The sequence below is a fragment of the Ischnura elegans genome, chromosome 1 (genome assembly GCF_921293095.1).
Source record: "Ischnura elegans chromosome 1, ioIscEleg1.1, whole genome shotgun sequence".
Classification (NCBI taxonomy): Eukaryota; Metazoa; Arthropoda; class Insecta; order Odonata; family Coenagrionidae; genus Ischnura; species Ischnura elegans.
Window position 1 is genome coordinate 111,536,669 of NC_060246.1, and position 17,120 is coordinate 111,553,788.

Genomic DNA, 17,120 nt, shown 5'->3' on the forward strand with positions numbered 1-17,120 from the left:
TGAAAATAATTATGCGGGGAAAGTTAAATATTGAAATATTAACACAACTAGAAATCAGTGACTACTTCTGCATTATTTTCATTCAAAATAATTCTTTTTGTAATACATGGTTGTTGTAAGCCTTTTTTGTCATCCCTTTCCTCATTTCTTTGCTGGTTGCTTGCTCAACTTATTGCGGAATCATCAAATTCTCCATTCCATTTTCTGGAGTGAAAAACTCTCGCTCTAAACATGTATTGCATCCACCACTTACTCCTTCATAGTACATAACTCACTGTTACTGGAATTTTCTCTCTCTTAATCAGTTAGTTCCTGTGTCTCTGACAAAATTTCAGAATCCTCATTGTCAGCAAATGCATTGTAACGTCAGACGATTGTTTTTTCCCGAAAACCTCTTTATTTTCTTCAAATTACAGTTTTATTTTTTGTCTCACTCCTTCAGGCAACTTTCCCTTTTCCTTTCCCCTAAACAATACCCTCCCTTCTTCCATCAACAACATTAAATAACAGTATTCATTTAACATCAATATCATTGTTTAAATATGAAACGTTACAACAGCAATGTCTTCTGAAATACTCGCTTATTCTTCAAATGTTTCCCCTTCAATGTATATATGTACCTAATCTTTGTTGTGGAGCTGAATATTCCTTTCCTGGTTCAGACTGCAGTTGGACCCATTGGTGGGTCATCCCACTCAGAATGAAGTATACCCACGACACGTAGGTTCCCTGCCCAGAGCTGGCACCATACTCAGGGGGCCTTTTGCCAATGGGGGTGGGAAGAAGGAATGTGGAAGAACACCGGATAGCCACCATTTGGGCCCACTGAAGCGAGGGACCACACTAGAGAGGCCCTCTTTGAGTGTATGTGATGCCTCAAGAATTTAGCACTGATCCACTGCTTGGATTCAGTGGTGCTAACTTCTGAGATTTCACCACCTGCAAGTTAGATTGAGTGCATTGTCACACAGAGCCACCTGGGAGCTATCGTTAGGTGATGCCAATGACCTGTTTTATCTTCAGTCATCAAATTTCAGTTTAAGTGATATCAGGGAGGTGGGGTCTTGTAACTCAAAGAATATGTATATGTTTCATCTGAAAATCTCTTGTAGATGAGCTTCCTCTGATAACACTGGTCAACAAAAAAAAAAAAACTTTTCTCTGTCCTACACATGTTGGGTGATCTTAGAGGTGTTTTTCGTGCTGATTCCTAATCTGGGCTCTGGGATTTTTTTCCATCACGTCTAGTTTTCTTAGGACAAGCGGATAAAATAAGGGCTCAAGCATGTCTCGGCAAATAAATCGTGATTTTCAAAAATGTGAAAAAATGGGTACTTTCTCAGGATTTTCTTGCATATTTAGCATCTGGCAAGTCCCTATTTAGTGTCCAGCAGTAATCTGTTAACATGTTGCTAAATTTTCCTTGGTGCCATTTTTCCACGTGTAAAATATCCTGGTGGAAACCTTCTGTTATTAAATGAGGTCCATCAGATATACTCGGTCCAAAATTTGGGTCCTTCTAGTTAGAATCCTTCACTCTCACATTCTTGATCACTTTCTGAATCTTCACTAAGATTAACATTATCCATTAATTTCAGAACTTCTAAATTTTCAGAGTGAGGGATCGGTAATATCGCTGATGCTAAGTTATTTGGGTATTTTACTTTATTATTTATTATATATTATCGTTTTGACGTCAAGAGCATTTCCTTTCATTTTTCAAACAATAATAACAGCATGAAAGATGATCCTTAGGATTCTGCCAAATCATGGGGACGGCAAAATTCTTATAACGTTTTATCTCAGTTCAACTTGTAAGAAGCCTTGCACAGGTGCCACACATCACATGGGGAGCCCTTCCTTCATTTTGTTCAACCAACGGACAGTCAAAATAAATCTTATAACAGTCTCAAAATTATGTTCCGCCTTTGAGCCTTAATGATAATTTCACCATACACAATCAAAATCCAAAAGGATGGTTCATGCACTATCTTGGCCTGATGAAAGCTAAACAACTTCTCAGAGATTGCTATGTAATAATAAGCTGTTATTTTCTGCAAGCAACAAAATTCTCATACCATCTTCAGAGAAAAAAAAAAGTCTTCAACCACCGACAGTTAGTCACATACTGTTGTGAAGCGGCAGCTGATTCAGCATTGATTTGAATTGAATGATACAATAGTGCAAGTTTAAACATGTTTTGACAGGATAGGAAGGCATGACATCGTAGGACAACATGTTTTGGTGGGAAAGTTTTATTTTCACCAGCTCATGCTTTCATCATCATCACTGGTAAACAATCCTAGGATTGGTTTGACGCAGCTCTCCACTCAGTTCTCCTATCAGCTAATCTTTTCACACCTACGTATTTCTTCTCTTTCACATCTCTCTTTACTTGTTCCATATATTTTGTTTGAGGTCTTCCTTTTCCATTCTTGCCTTCCACTTGTCCTTTGACAATTGTCTTCAAGCCATCATGTCTCAAGATGTGGCCTATAAGGTTGTTCCGTCTTCTTATTAAGGTTTTCATGAGGCTTCTCTTCTCTCCTACCCTTCTTAGGACTTCCTCGTTACTAACTCGGTCGATCCATTTGATTTTCATCATTCTTCTGTAGCACCACATTTCAAAGGCCTCTATCCTTGCTTTCTCCGCTGCGGTCATTGTCCATGCCTCACTTCCGTATAGGAGCATACTCCAGATGTATGTTCTTATAAATTGTTTCTTTACATCCATATTTAAGTTTCCCGCTGTAAGCAGGTCAGTTGATATCTACTCATTACCCTAACCATATTAACCAGAATATTTTTCAAATCCTTCTCTGTTTCTGCTATAACGGCTATGTCATCGGCAAATCTTAGCATGCTAATTTTTTCTCCATCGATATTCACCCCCAATTCCTTTTCTTTGATTTCATTAATGGCTTTTTCAATGTAAACGTTGAAAATTACGGGTGACAGTGTACAGCCTTGTCGCACTCCTTTCCTAATTCTTGCTTCTTCACAGCTGGGCCCTGATTTTAACACCGCTACTTAGTTTTTGTATAACCAATGGATTATTCTTCTGTCATTATAAAGAACCCCAATTTCCTTTAGGATTCCAAGCATTGTGCTCCAATCCACGTTGTCAAATGCTTTCTCTAAGTCCACAAACGCAACGAACGTTGGCTTGTTCTTTTCCATTCTCTTCTCTATGAGCAGTCTTAGGGCCAATATTGCTTCCCTTGTGCCTTTGTTTTTTCTGAATCCAAATTGGTCCTCATCAAAGTACTCTTCTGCTTTTCGTTCTATTCTTCTATAGATGATCCTTGACAGTATCTTTGACGCATGTGTAGTAAGGCTTATGGTCCTAAAATCTTCGCACTTCTCCGCTCTTTTCTTCTTAGGAATAGGGATTATAATGTTCCTCTCGAAATCCTTTGGTATCTCACCTGTCGTATATATTTCACTAATGATTTTGTATAGCTGGTTCAACGTCTCCTCTCCTGAATTTTTAATTAGTTCTGCAGGAATGTCATCAATGCCAGACGCTTTATTTATCCTGAGGTCTCTTACAGCCGCATCAAATTCCGATCTTAAAATTGGGGCTCCCATGTCATCGGCATCCACTTCCCTCTCTTTTTCGATAGCATTCGTTCTGAGGCGACTTCCTTTGTACAAATCTTCCAGATATTCCTTCCATCTCTTCCCTTTTTCTTCGTTTTCAATCAATAGTTCTCCGTTTTTGTCCCTAAGGGTATTACATCTTATGCCCCTTTCCTTAAAGTGGTTCCTCACTATCATATAAGCGGCCTCTACTTTTCCATGTTTAAGACTGTTTTGCACGTCTTCGCAAATGCTTTTCATCCACGTTTCTCTAGCCTTCCGCGCTTTAAGACATATTTCGTTCCTTATTCTCTTGTAACTATTCTGTCCTTTGTTTTCGCAGCCTTGTATTTTCTTCTTTCTTCAATGAGATCTAATACTTCCAGCATGATCCATGGTTTTTTCATAACGACTCCTCTTTTACCAAGAACTTCCACAGCTGCCGCCTGCAGACCACATCTAATGGTTTTCATGCTTTCAAGATATTTAAATGAATGAAATTATAACTTTCGTAAAAGCAAAATCATACATGGAACTTTCCTGAGAAAAATAGACGTGATAGAAAGAATCTAAGCACAGATTCAGAATCAGTGCAAACAATACAACTCAGATCACTCAACAATGTCTCTAGGACAAAATCTATGTTGACCAGTTTTATGAGTGGTGTGCAAAGTTGGAGATGATTGGCCATTTTGCTTAGTGCCACCAAGTCTAGGGGAAGTGTGACCCACTGGTGGGCATTCTGCTCTGCTGTTGTATTAAATGGGTTTCGTCTTGGGTGGTGTCACAAGTGGGTCACACTGAACTTATGCTTGCACCACGTGCAGTGTAAACATATCAAGTGTAATCTCTCAAACATCTCATTTCGCTAAATGGTGACAGCCAAAAAATGTAGAAAATCTTCCAAATTGCCGTCATGCAGGGAGGAGTCTGGTGTGACCTAGTGGTAGGTCACGGCTCAGGGAACGTGTGATTGACTTCACCTTGTTCCTTCCCTCCGCATGCAGATCATCTGGGAATTCTCTCTCTTCATCTTTCGGTGAGAGCCTTTCTACCTGAGGCAATTAGAGGCTGCCTATCTCATAACTCCCGAGAAGCAAAAGTTAGATGTTGTATGGTTGGTGGCAGCATTTTCCTTCTTTGTCGGATTTAATGTCTTCATTGCTTACAGTTCTTGCAAGTAGATATTCTGGATATAGAGGCAGGGGAGAAAAAAGTATGAAACCTTCAGCAATGCCAAAACAATTTAGTCTTACATAGTCCTTAAAATGCTTTTAATTTTAACAAATGTTCCAGTGAAGGGGCAGGGAAGGATGCACCCATTTCATCTTTGGAATTCCCTGTAGGGATATTCCATATCCATTCCTAAACCCCCAGCAAGGTTGCTGGCCTTCTGACATAAAATTCCCCCCACGCTCTCAACTAGGGAAATGGTCTAGTGCCTACACTTTACTGGTACATTTAAGGGAAAGTAAAAGATTTGTTGTTCCCTAGTTTTAAATCTTAAGTTTCTCTTGCGGTGCAGCCATCAGGGAAAAGAAGGATTTTTCTATTTTCTTCCTAACATCCTTGGTCTGCTATTGTGAGCTATTTCTATATAAGATCAGTACCATTAATTTATTTTTTAGTCTGGTTATTGCTATGGCATTAAAAAAACTTTTTAACGTGGTAGCACCCTAGGCAGGGAAAAGACCGACTGGTTGCATTTGGCTAAATTAACACCAATTTATACTACAAAAAACATTTATTTTAAAATTTTTGTTGAAAAAATGATTAACAAATGAAACATTCATGTTTAAGACATGATCATAGAGATAATAAGAGAACATTTTCTGATTACTAGAAAAACATTATTCTTTACAACTTACAATCAGTCATCAATTCCATCAGCATTTTGGAAACATGATATACAGTTGAATATACTGTGCTCCCGGAAAATGGGCTTTAGCAGGCATTGCATGTTTTTTATTTTTCGATTTTTAGTGATAGACTGTAAGCACATCGCCTGTCAGCATGACAGCTCATGTTATCGCCTCTCTTAGGTACATATATGTACCCAATATCTCCTGTGCCCGGAGTCTGTGATAATGGGATATTTGGCTATTCCTCCCATTTCCACTCGTAATCTCTGATGAAAAGTTTAACAAGATTATTCAAATATGTACTCTCAAGGACTAACAGATTTACTTGAGTTTTCTTTGCAAATAACAGTGCTATTGACCGCACCAATGTTCATCTAGGTAAAAAAAAGTCTTTTTAGCGACTATCGGTATGATACACGAGACACTGTAAGTGGGCCGTAAACAGTCTGAAACGTCTTCTATGGAGTTGTAATACATAAAAAACTTAGGTTTATTCGTTTGAGGATTCACATTGTCATCTTGTTGATAAGAGCAATACAATTTTAGGTTTGTATGATACTAGAGTCACTTCCTTTGAAAACCAAAGATACTATTTCCAACTACAGTGGAACCTCGTTAAAGCGAGTACGGGCTATAGCGACACCCCCGCTATAACGAGAGATAGCCGATGCACCGTCAATTGACCCTATAATAAGCGTGTTAAAAAATTCGTTTTTACGAGACCCTTTCGGCGTTGGCTCTCGCCATAGCGAGGGTTTCACCGCCGGAAAACTTTCATCAAGACTCCTTAACCTCTGTAACTGCTAGCAATCTGTTAAAAATGAAGTTAATGGAGTGCTCAGTCTCAAATTTATGTGGTAAACTGTCGTTCGATAAATATAATGATTGACAAAACAATGCTTTGCATGATTTTTATTCAGTGCGGCGCTTATAAATTGTTTGAATAGTTAGTCGTTATTTGTGTAAGGAAATTTAGTGATGCAAAAAAACATCGCCTTTCATCTGGATTTATGCTTACGTTTATCGGATAGATGTTTATCTGTCGCCGCACCACTCCTGTTCCTGTATATCTGTTTGCAACAGGTATATTGGCTATTATTTGCTCCACCTCCGGTTAAGCGACAATTCGCTATAGCGAGTGTTTATTAGTGCACCGTGGGGGGTCGTTATATCGAGGTTGCACTGTACTCTCTCTTTTGACTTAGCAATAAGCATGGATGGAATCTCACCCTTATTTTTTTCTTATCATTCCTAGTGTTGTTAGACATTTATTTAGAAGCTGATGTGCTAAAGAGTTGGACATGAAACATTTATCAAGGGAGACATTTTCGTGTTCTAAATGAACTGAACCAATCTTTTTACCTCTTGAGTCTGGCTTGTAATCAGTTTTATCTTTGCCCTGATTTTGTTTTCCGAAGTCCACTTCCATATTACCGGTATAAAATGTTTTTGCTTCGCAACAGGAAAATATTTTGAGCCCACTCTTAGGTGGCTTGTTTGGCATATAAAAATGGAAACTGCATCCACCCCAGAATTGTGGAAGCATCTGATCGAGTATAACTGCTAATTTCGTATTGTAATTACATATGCTGGCAATCACTATCTAAGGTTTTGGGAATGTTTCTAATTTGGGAAATTTGTCTTTTTTCTCAAAATTGTTTCTTTTGTGAATGTTATCAAATCTCAACATTCTTAGCAAATATTTGAACCTATTTACACCTATTACAAGTCTAAAATGTTCAGTTCCAGTTCCATCTGCACTCCACAGATCAAAATATTTTTATGGTTCAACTTTTGCACCCCAGCTAAATATGTACAGTAATCCCAAAGGGGCCTTTCCCTTCAAGTTAAATTAGGTCCGTTTCCATCGCATCCCTTCTATACAAAAAACTATCCTGCACACTTCGAATTTTTGTTTGTGATGGCTACTATTATCTGTCAATATATCATCGGGAAAAAAAATTGCCAGGTAGTTGTTTTGGCAAATTGCACCTCTCAATTCTGGATATTTTTGTGGGCTTCAATGCAAACCACTCTGTTACACCCTTTTTTCCCATGAAGGAAGGAGATCTTTTTGCAGGCGATTGCTCATCCTCACTTTCCTCAGAAAATGAGTCGTGCTCGGAATGTAAATGGTGTTGTTACATTCCCAATCGTCGCTCTCACTCATATCTGTATATTCCCCTTTACTCCCACTGTCTAGCATTTTGAGTATGTTATGACTATCAGGCTCACTCATAGTTGGGAAGTGTATTCCCCATCTTTTTGATTCCTTATTGAAAAAAGTGAGCTACTTATATCATGGGAATAACTCAAATTCTACATACATACTTATAGCAATATTTATGAACTTATGCTGATAGAAATGTTACTATACACTTTATTTACTTTTACTTACAGTTATAATTACTATTTCAAGGTACAATGGTATAGGAAGTTGAAAACAAGGGAGCACTTACCAAATAGAACTAGCATATGCTTCTCTTATAAGTTCTTTTCGTACTGGATTGGAGAGAAATACGTTCCCTTGGGTCAAAACCAAGGGAGGTATTCCCATACCTAAGTCATCTTTTTTTAACTATAATGTAAAGGGAAAACAAATGTAGCGAAACAGAATTGCAAATAGCAAGATGGATCGAGTCAAGTCCGAAAAAAACTCAGCAAGCAGATATTGTAACGTGAAGGCACGAGCAGGCAGGGATTTGACCAATATGAAATAAAATGTTATACAAAGATTCTTATTTGTATTTATGGACTGTAACTTGAAGGGAGCTCAGAGATAGTTGATAAGATGAAGTTGAGAACAGAGGAGGCCGCAGTGTGCTTAGTAGGAATTACTTTTTACATTGGGCAGGGAATCCCCACCTACGCGTGTCATGGAGGGTTAGGAGGGATAGGACTCACAAACTTACCGATCACCTAAGGAGTTATCCTATCTGATCCATTGCTCTAGCACGAAAAAGAACTAGCAAATATCTTCTTTAGCTTACCCCCATGGCATAGTTATCCCTTGGCAGATAATGTGGAGTCCAGGGGGGTCAATTAAGTAAATGTGAACGCCAAAAAATCTATTGCAAGGATTTGGCCATCTGTTGTATTGGTGACTGACCAAAGCAATTATACAACCCCTAATGGACTCCACCTGTTTTGATCCTACAGTTATCCACTCAAAGCGTTAGGGCTATAGTTTTCGCCCTATCCTAAAGGATTCGTCCAGATGAAATGGAGTCTTGAAATGTCTCGGTGAACACCTTTGTAGTGCAGTTGAATTGCAGTGGTGTCCTCAGCTTTGGTATGAGTGTAATTTGATGTTTTTATTACAGAAAATACATCCGGGAAATTTTCCTAGTTGGGCATTAGCGCAGACTGTTCAATAGATTTTTTTGTAGTTAGAGATATATAAAATTTTGCTGCACGGAGGTCCATTTTAGAGAGATATTATTGTACGATAGTTTGGAAAAATTTAATCTAAAAAGTTAAGTTTTCTAGCATTTTCATTTTTCTCTGTATCATTTCTTTGTCTTCCCTTAATTCTCCATTAGTGTATTCACTTAGACTCTCTTGCCCCTTGCACTGACTCAGTGATTCAACACAATGGATTGAGGGGTGAGGGTGGAGCTGACTCCAGACATAACCGCAGACCGGTGAATTCAGGACAGGGGGGTGTAGTGTCAGTACCCTTGTTTTTCTTTCAATTCAGTTTATGAGGATGAGAGATGTTTTCAAAAAGATACAATTTAGCACAAGGTTGATGCTTGGTTATAGACTAAGTGAACGTGAGAATTAGATATTTTTTGAGTTAAGTAATTTGCATTTTAAAATTTAAAAAATGCAAGAATCAACATACCATAATGTGCAGCAATTTAGGCTTCACGGAGGGAATATGAGACTAAGTTGACATTTTTAAAGCATGGGTGAAGAGGATAATCGAGGTGACATGATTGTGTAAATGACAGGGAGTAGATGTAGTAGAGGTGGTGACGAGAGGAAACTTAAGAAATGGAGGAAGTAGACAGAGGAGATTTTGACAGTGGAAGGAATGCTTAGTCAGTGTTATGAGAATGCTCGGCTAATGGGCATGAAAGCCATTGTTTAGATTTGTGATGATGAGTGGTACAAATTGCACGGAGGTCAGGGATAAAATATTTTGCATAGAAGGGGAGCTGAAAGGTACAGCACAAGTTAGTCCACTACTGTCAAGAAATCTTTTGACTGGTACATATATAATGGGTGTACGTAGAATATCTGGTAGATATCCTTATATGCGAGTAGATAATATCCTTTAAGGTGCATCTCCAGAGCACAGTAATGATTTGAGTAGTAGAATAATTTTAGACCTATTGAAAGTTCATTATTTTCTCAACTATATTACAGCAAAATACACAAATTAATATCTTTGAAATCTGCATTTCAACACAAAAAAAATCATATATGTTATTCCAAATTATTAATGAGTTTGACTCATATCAACTTCATACTATGATCAAAAGGAAAGTTTCTGTGACAAGTTTCATCCTAGGAGGAGAAAAATAACTTTGCCGTTCTTTTTGGAAAGAAATTGTACAACAACTTAACTTTTTTCACAGTTTTATACACAACATCAAATACACTATCACAAAGTTCACAAGCTTCACATTATTTTACACAGGATATATCAGACCCCCAGAAAAGAGGCTGGATAGTAAATTGCTCCACCCCAATGTGGGTCCCTGTGATGCTATGCTCTTATAAACACTGTTGGGCATGCAGGTACAAACAGTAGCCCACCACGGTAAAGCTGTGGGAGCAACTTTTAGAGTGACTTGCTGGGAGAGAGAGGCCATATGCAGTTCTGCAGGGTTTAGTGAGGTACGATTTGAAGCAAGGACGACCACTTGGATTGTGCCTGCAAAGGTGGAAGTTCACACATGTAAGAGTAGCCATTTTCATCATTAAGTTCAAGCTTCCATTGAATAGAAAATAGCACAGAAGGCAATATCTTTGAGTATGAGAAGGCAGGGCTATAGCAAGTGCGGAAGGGTGCCGCTTCAAGCAAACACACACTCAGTTGGTGGGCTCAGTGGATGAGAAGTGGGAACACTGAAAGAAAGACATGAAGAAAACTTGGTGTTGCCAATGTGCATCCTTGCATCTACTTACTTAATACACTTTATTTGCCAACCCTCTTTCCTAGGTAGTGAGGGTAACTTAATAAAATGCAGCACCTTAGGAAAAAATATTACATATGAAGCTAATTTTTATGCACCTATATGGTTGTTATAAACCCTTTAAAGACCGAATTAACTTACCAACTGATTTTTATTATTTTTTTGCATATCCTATTTATCCTAATTGAGAGATATTATGAAAGAAAACCCGACAAAAAATTTTAAATGCCTTTTCAAGCATATTCCCAAATGGGAACATGCCACAAAAATTTGTTATTACTTAAAAAATAAATGTACACTTGACCACAAACCTAAGTTTAACAACGTTATATATAATTATCTTTTGAATAAATGAGCATTTGTCACTGGAGAGCGAGTGTAGGCGATAGTATCGAATAAACTGCATACTCACTAAAGAGGTGATGAAAATAACGAATTTTGAAAATGTATAATTCACATCCAAAGTATACACAAGTCATTCGATTCACTTCAAAAAATATTTCTATAATTCATTTACATAACAAAGCTATAAAAGTAATCATAGATATGAAATATAATTTTCATGAATTTTTATAAATCTTTTCCCAATGGGAACATTGGACTGTTAACGGTTAACCTTTGGGCTGCGGGAGTTCACAATTTTAGCTACCAGCCAGTGCAGAAGAGACTCCTAGTGAAGGAGGACCCCCATGAGGGCTGGTCTGGTAGAGTTAAGCCCCTTAGCGATCCTTATGGTGAGGGAAAGTGCCCAAGTGTTTATACAGGTAGCAATAAAAATCTTAGGCCGATACCGCAGTCAGCGTACAAAATGTATGAAAACGTTCCCACACTCTAAGGGTTAAAGTTTAACTAGGTGATGAAGATGATAATGTTTACACTGTCAGAAAAATAAATTTAATTATCACAGTTTCATAAAATATGAAAAATATATTCGAGGCAGGCAACACTTTTTGGCTGTATGTCATGTAAAAGCCAATATTATGGCTCACCAAACTAAGAGGGCAAAGGAAAAACAATTATAGGAATCTTCCTAGGTCTGGTGTTAGAACAATGGCAAGAGGGTCCTCATTTTGAGAGGAGTGAGCAAGATCACCTCTCAGTGACCCTAGAAAGAGTCATCCACCCTGCCAAAACTAGTTCCCAAGTGGGTGTAAGGCTTACTAGGAGTTCAGATGGAAAAGGCCAAAGTTAGGGCACTGAAATATTAGGTTTGAAAGCACAGCTAGTAGACTCACAAGGCAGACATGACAGAGGTCTGATAGGGACTGAATTTGCATGGGCCATAGTCATATGATAGGTAACGAGAAAGTCAAGTGCCGAGAAACTTTCCCTCCCCTCAACCAAAATCAGTTTACCTCCACCCCCTCAAAGATATTTGGAACTGAGTATAGAGGCCGTTTCTTCTAGTCAACCTGATAACAGTATAGGAGGCCACTATCCAAAAAAGCCTTGACACTACAAATCACAACTACCTCATTAATTGATTGCATAATACTGATTAAGTACATTTAATAATTGACCTTAATGTGATTGTGCCATTGAGGCATACACATTCAAAAAACCTATTTCTTGCCATAATAAAGGATTGTTTTTCATGCACTTGCTAACAAAAGCATACCTTTGAGGCTTTTAATTACCAACGCATGGAAACCTGTGGGAAAATGCTATCACATAATGCATGAGCTATCTAATAAATAATGAGCAAATAATTCAAATAGCAATGGGAAATATCAGCCAATTAAAAAATTAATTATTATTGATAGTTATGCCTGAACAAAAATGATCAAAATATCAAAAGAACAAATCAGATTTGAAGTTGGAAATCAGGGAATGTGTCATTTGATAATGCCAACAACCATGCGGAAGGAGTGTTATAATATTTTGAAGGCGAGTATTTCCCATGCGTACAAATTACAGCAAAAATAAAATTCTAAATCATAGAAAACTTACTTGTAATACTATCACCATTCACAATCCACAGAAGAGAAGAGTAGAGAGGGATTGATTGAAGTAAAATTTTGATTTTGTTCAAACAGCCTCTAACTGCAACAGTAGCAAGACGTAACTGGAATAGGAAAATTAAAATGATTATTAGATCAGCATTACGTGCATACTACATCAATGGTGGGTTTAGGTGGAAGGAAAATTTTACCAAATCAAAATTGAACTGAGACAAAAAAATGACACACACAGCAGAATGGCAATAAACCCCAAGGCACATGATAATACTGTATCTAACTACTAAGAAGGAAGAAAGTGTCTTAACTACCCACTATTGGGGTGGATAAACTCTTCTCGGGATTCCCACCATGTTAATTTTTCCATTATGGCCAACGTTTCAAGCTCCGACTCGGGGCTCATTCAGCCCTGAGGATGAACCCTGAGTTGGAGCTTGAAACGTTGGCCATTAAGGAAAAATTAACCTAATGGGAATCCCGAGAAGAGTTTACCCACATCATTCGCTGGTAAAAAAATCAAATCATATCTGCGAGAAAATCGGTTTCCTTTATAATGGTGTGTTGTTCTTAAGTCAAATTTAAACGAGAAAAATACTAACGTATCCCATTGTATTCCTTTTTTCACCGTACAAGTCAAGGACGGAATAATGTTCGTAGCTTGCTTGCCCTGATTGTAACTTGCAGTAGTCCCATGAATAGTGGCGCAATAGAGATTAACTGAAAGATTCAATGTAATTTGATGAAAGATTTTAAGCTTTCCCACCAGATGACTCGGATGAATTCTTATTGGGTATTACACAATAGAGATGTGCCTAAAGGAGCATCTTTCATTTTTGCCAACTGGAAAAGTCAGCAGTGGCAGAACATGCCATTTAAGAGAATAATGCATCCACATGGAGGACATCATAGATTGGGACGGTCCCAGAATTTATGGGACCGGCCAGTTGAGATGTGCATCCAAAATAATAATATGAACAAGGTCCACGGCCTCACTCTCAGCAAGATCTGGAACCTGATAATGAAAGGGCAGCACTGATTGGCAAAGACACCACCAATCAATGACAACCCAATTGATGCAAAATCATAAAAATATGTATCTGGGAAAGATATAACTGCGGCAACTTAACAAACCAGAGAATGCTAGACAAAAATTCTAGCAAAACATCGACCAACATGGACTGCCTATGCCTGGGTAATATCTGAGAAGAATTCATTTAATATAACTATTTTGCCAAAACTTCCCTTTTCCTATCTCCTCTTTTTCCTTCATACATAGCATACAGAACAACCTTATAAGACATACCAACCAACCATATCTCGAGACATGATGGCTTGATAAATACTGTCATTAAGGGATAAGTAGATGGCAAAAACGGAAAAGGAAGACCTCGAATGAAATATATGTAGGTAAAGAAGGATGTGAAAGAGAAGAACTACGTAGGTGTGAAAAGGTTAGTCTATACGAGAATTGAGTAGAGAGCAGTGTCAAACCAATCTTAGGATTGCTAACCAGTGGTGATGACTTAGCATCTTCTTTTACATTTGGCTGAGGTCAAACGATTTATTCAAGAGTCACTGACAAGTACAATGAAAAGGGAAAGACAAAGAGACATACTTGTATTACCCTTGTCTCGATTGGGCCTAAGAATAACATGCCATCGTAAAGGAAACCAATTTTCTCCCTGACTTTATAGTGGCAGCACTTATTATTTATTCAATTTATGCTTGCGGGTGAGCTTTCGTGAGAGCCCGGACACTCTCGGAAGGTTTCACTTATGGGGGAGGGGTAGTACCTAGCGAGAGAGGAGGAGCAAACTTATTGTTGCCAAATCTGCAGAGATTGTCCTAGATTGTCACTGAAAACGCTGGCATCGAGGCAAAATACCGACTCATTTGGAAGGTGTTGAGGATAATCCTTTCACAGAAGCTCATGACATTGTCAGCTGAATGAGGCTCCATTGGTGAAAGGCATACTTAAAGACATACAAGGAGAACGTATGAGGTTTGGCACCCTGCACCACAATCAGATTCACGATGTTAACTCGACGGAGGTCTGAGAGCGACTGACAGAGGCCACGCCTACTGTGTGCTGATTGGCCAAGGGAAAGTCACGTGCTGAGAAACTTTCCCTCCCCTCCCCCTGATATAGCCACCCCAGCTCACCCGCAAAGATAAAATGAACACAGTATAATGCTGCAGCATACTTTTCCCCCCATATAACATGCATACCTAAGTATACCCTCCTACGATTAGAGGGTTCCGCTTGAATTCTTTGAATCTGATATGGAATAATGCCAAATTTTTATAGCTTCATTATAGGGTGAGTCCTAACTTTGCTCAATAAGTGATTTAGCCCAAAGGTTAGTTTGGACAGGGGAAGGTAAAGCTTATGCCAGCTAGTCTTTGAAATTCCCACATTCAGGATACATGGGCCAGCTCCATCGCCTGGGCCACCTCATACTTCGAGGATTTTGCCTCGGGGTGTGTAAAGGCTTGAGCCAGGATTTGAATCCAGGACCCCTCGATTGGCAGCCAAGTACTCTACCCACTAGGCTATGTACAATGTTCCCAGAGTCCTAGGTTAAAAACTGAAATTAATCAACCCCCAGGTCCTAAATCCAATAAGTCATTCACAGAATGCTGTGAAAACATACATTAATAATGGGATACACGAAAAGAAAAATTGAGAAACTACTTACACCTGCAAACACAATGTAATACATGACAGTGGTTGGTAGAAGAAAGAAGAGGATAGTAAATGCCAGGGTTCCCAGGAATAGTTGCTCGGATGAGTAGGTACAGGAGTCAACTCTTTGCCTCAATGGGTTCCATTTCTTGCCCAAGAAGAGCCTCCAAAGGGCAATCAGACCTCTGATTTGTAAATTATATAGCCTGCAAGACAAATTCCAGAGTTGAAGGTGCTGTGATGTAATAACCATAAAGTTTCTTTGAACAATCTGAAATCACTGACCTCGCAGCATACACATATATGCAGTACACATGGAAGCTGACTAGGGCTAGGAGATCAGTCAAGATTGAAACTTGAAAGGACAAGCCCAATTTGCCAATCACCAAAAACAAACCAAATATTAGATCCATAAATGGTTTACATATAACTGAAACAGATCAAGAAACCTTGAGTAAGATGACAGCAAATCCTAAAATTTCAATTAACTTAGTGAGAGTTAAAAAGGCAAAACTATGCGTACCCAAAAAGGTCCACCATAAATTAATGTGGTACATGAAGAATCCTCCCAATATATTATTCCAAGCAAAATTGAGTTTCAACCCAGCAGGTACTCCCATTATCCATTTTAAAAGTTGCAAAAGTGTTTCCACGACGCCCTAAGGATGGAAAATGAAATAAATTGGTGCATTAGGAGGCAAACAGAAAAGATCCTGTAATGATCTTTCTCAGTTTACCTCGGCAGTGTCGAGGAGGAGTTGAGGCCAGGACGCAGCGTTTACGGAGGAAATGAGCCAGTTCAAAAAGAATACACCAACTAAAACATCAAAAACCATAGCTAAAATGTAATTCCCAACTTTAATAGTGATTTTCTTATCCTTCTTCATGGAACTCAGAGCCCAGTGAATATTCTCGAAAAAGTCTTTACAGTGGGTGCCCAATGACGAATATTTCAGAATAGGACCCAATCTCGAAAATGCGGAGGAAAAATGTTGCATTACAAATGCAAAAAAGATAACTATCGACAAGAAAGCTGCATTGATCCTACTCTTTCGTTTACTGGAATTGACACTGCGTCTATGGATGAGTTTGGCTAACTTTTGGAAATGATCTTCGGTATCCGACTTATTAGCTTCACTTTTCACAAGAAGTTCGGAGCGAAAAAACTTTGAATGGTTGTACACAATACATATAATGCCTCCACAGTTATTTAAGTCCATGTCGACACTAGAACACTTCAAAGATGTCACAACGAATTCATTCTTAACTAATTTAAGGGAAAACCAGTTAGCACAGTCTTGAGAGCCAACCAGAGAATCATCATACGACTTAGAACTGAAGTATCCTATACACTCTTTGGTCATTTGAAGTCCAACATCTAAGGCGTAAAATACTTGGGTGCCTTTGTTTACATCGTTGTAGTGCACACCGTACAAATAACCAAATCGCACATCCGTGAGAAACGATGGAATTAAAATTGTGATAGACATGATTCGAATTTAAAGTTTCTTCAAGAGGAAAATAGGCGAAACCGCTAGTAAAAATCCATCTTCCCATGACAAGCTCCTAAATTCCACAGAAAAACAACATTACCCTTCATTTGCCGGTAATGCTTCAAGCGCTTAGCATTGTTCTTTTGTTAGCGCATGGAGCGCGCTTTCCAAATGTTCAAAATTCTAGCATTCTTATCAACATAATATTGGACCATGAGATTGGACAATAATACGGTCGCAAGAACATGAAGATACAACCTCTGCCACTTCCTCTGCTTATTTTCTCTCAGTGACCGAATCTGCTAAGAAATAAATGCGTTGAGTCATAATTTTAAAACATTTTGTCATTCAAAAAAATTTGGTATTAAATTTATTGAATCAACTGTATATAT

General features: G+C 38.4%; 1 protein-coding gene across 1 annotated transcript; it reads right to left on the reverse strand.

Annotated features, from left to right (window-relative positions):
- Nucleotides 1-10,014: 10,014 nt before the first annotated feature.
- LOC124168154 (phosphatidylinositol N-acetylglucosaminyltransferase subunit Q) lies at nucleotides 10,015-16,847 on the reverse strand. Its single transcript, XM_046546281.1, has 6 exons — nucleotides 15,973-16,847; nucleotides 15,759-15,894; nucleotides 15,521-15,665; nucleotides 15,249-15,441; nucleotides 12,542-12,656; nucleotides 10,015-10,329 (listed from the first exon to the last, which is right to left on the reverse strand). The coding sequence occupies exons 1-6, from the start codon at nucleotides 16,723-16,725 to the stop codon at nucleotides 10,085-10,087; spliced, it is 1,587 nt and encodes a 528-aa protein (XP_046402237.1). The 5' UTR covers nucleotides 16,726-16,847; the 3' UTR covers nucleotides 10,015-10,084.
- Nucleotides 16,848-17,120: the final 273 nt, after the last annotated feature.

Bases quoted from the DNA above. Each gene is read 5' to 3' on its own strand.
- LOC124168154 (XM_046546281.1), bottom strand. From the start codon at position 16,725: ATGTCTATCACAATTTTAATTCCATCGTTTCTCACGGATGTGCGATTT. The intron at 15,442-15,520 runs GTCAGTGATTTC...TTTGTCTTGCAG, and splicing joins ATATATGTGTATGCTGCGAG to GCTATATAATTTACAAATCA. The intron at 10,330-12,541 runs GTAAGTTTTCTA...CCACCTTTGCAG, and splicing joins GAATGGTGATAGTATTACAA to GCACAATCCAAGTGGTCGTC.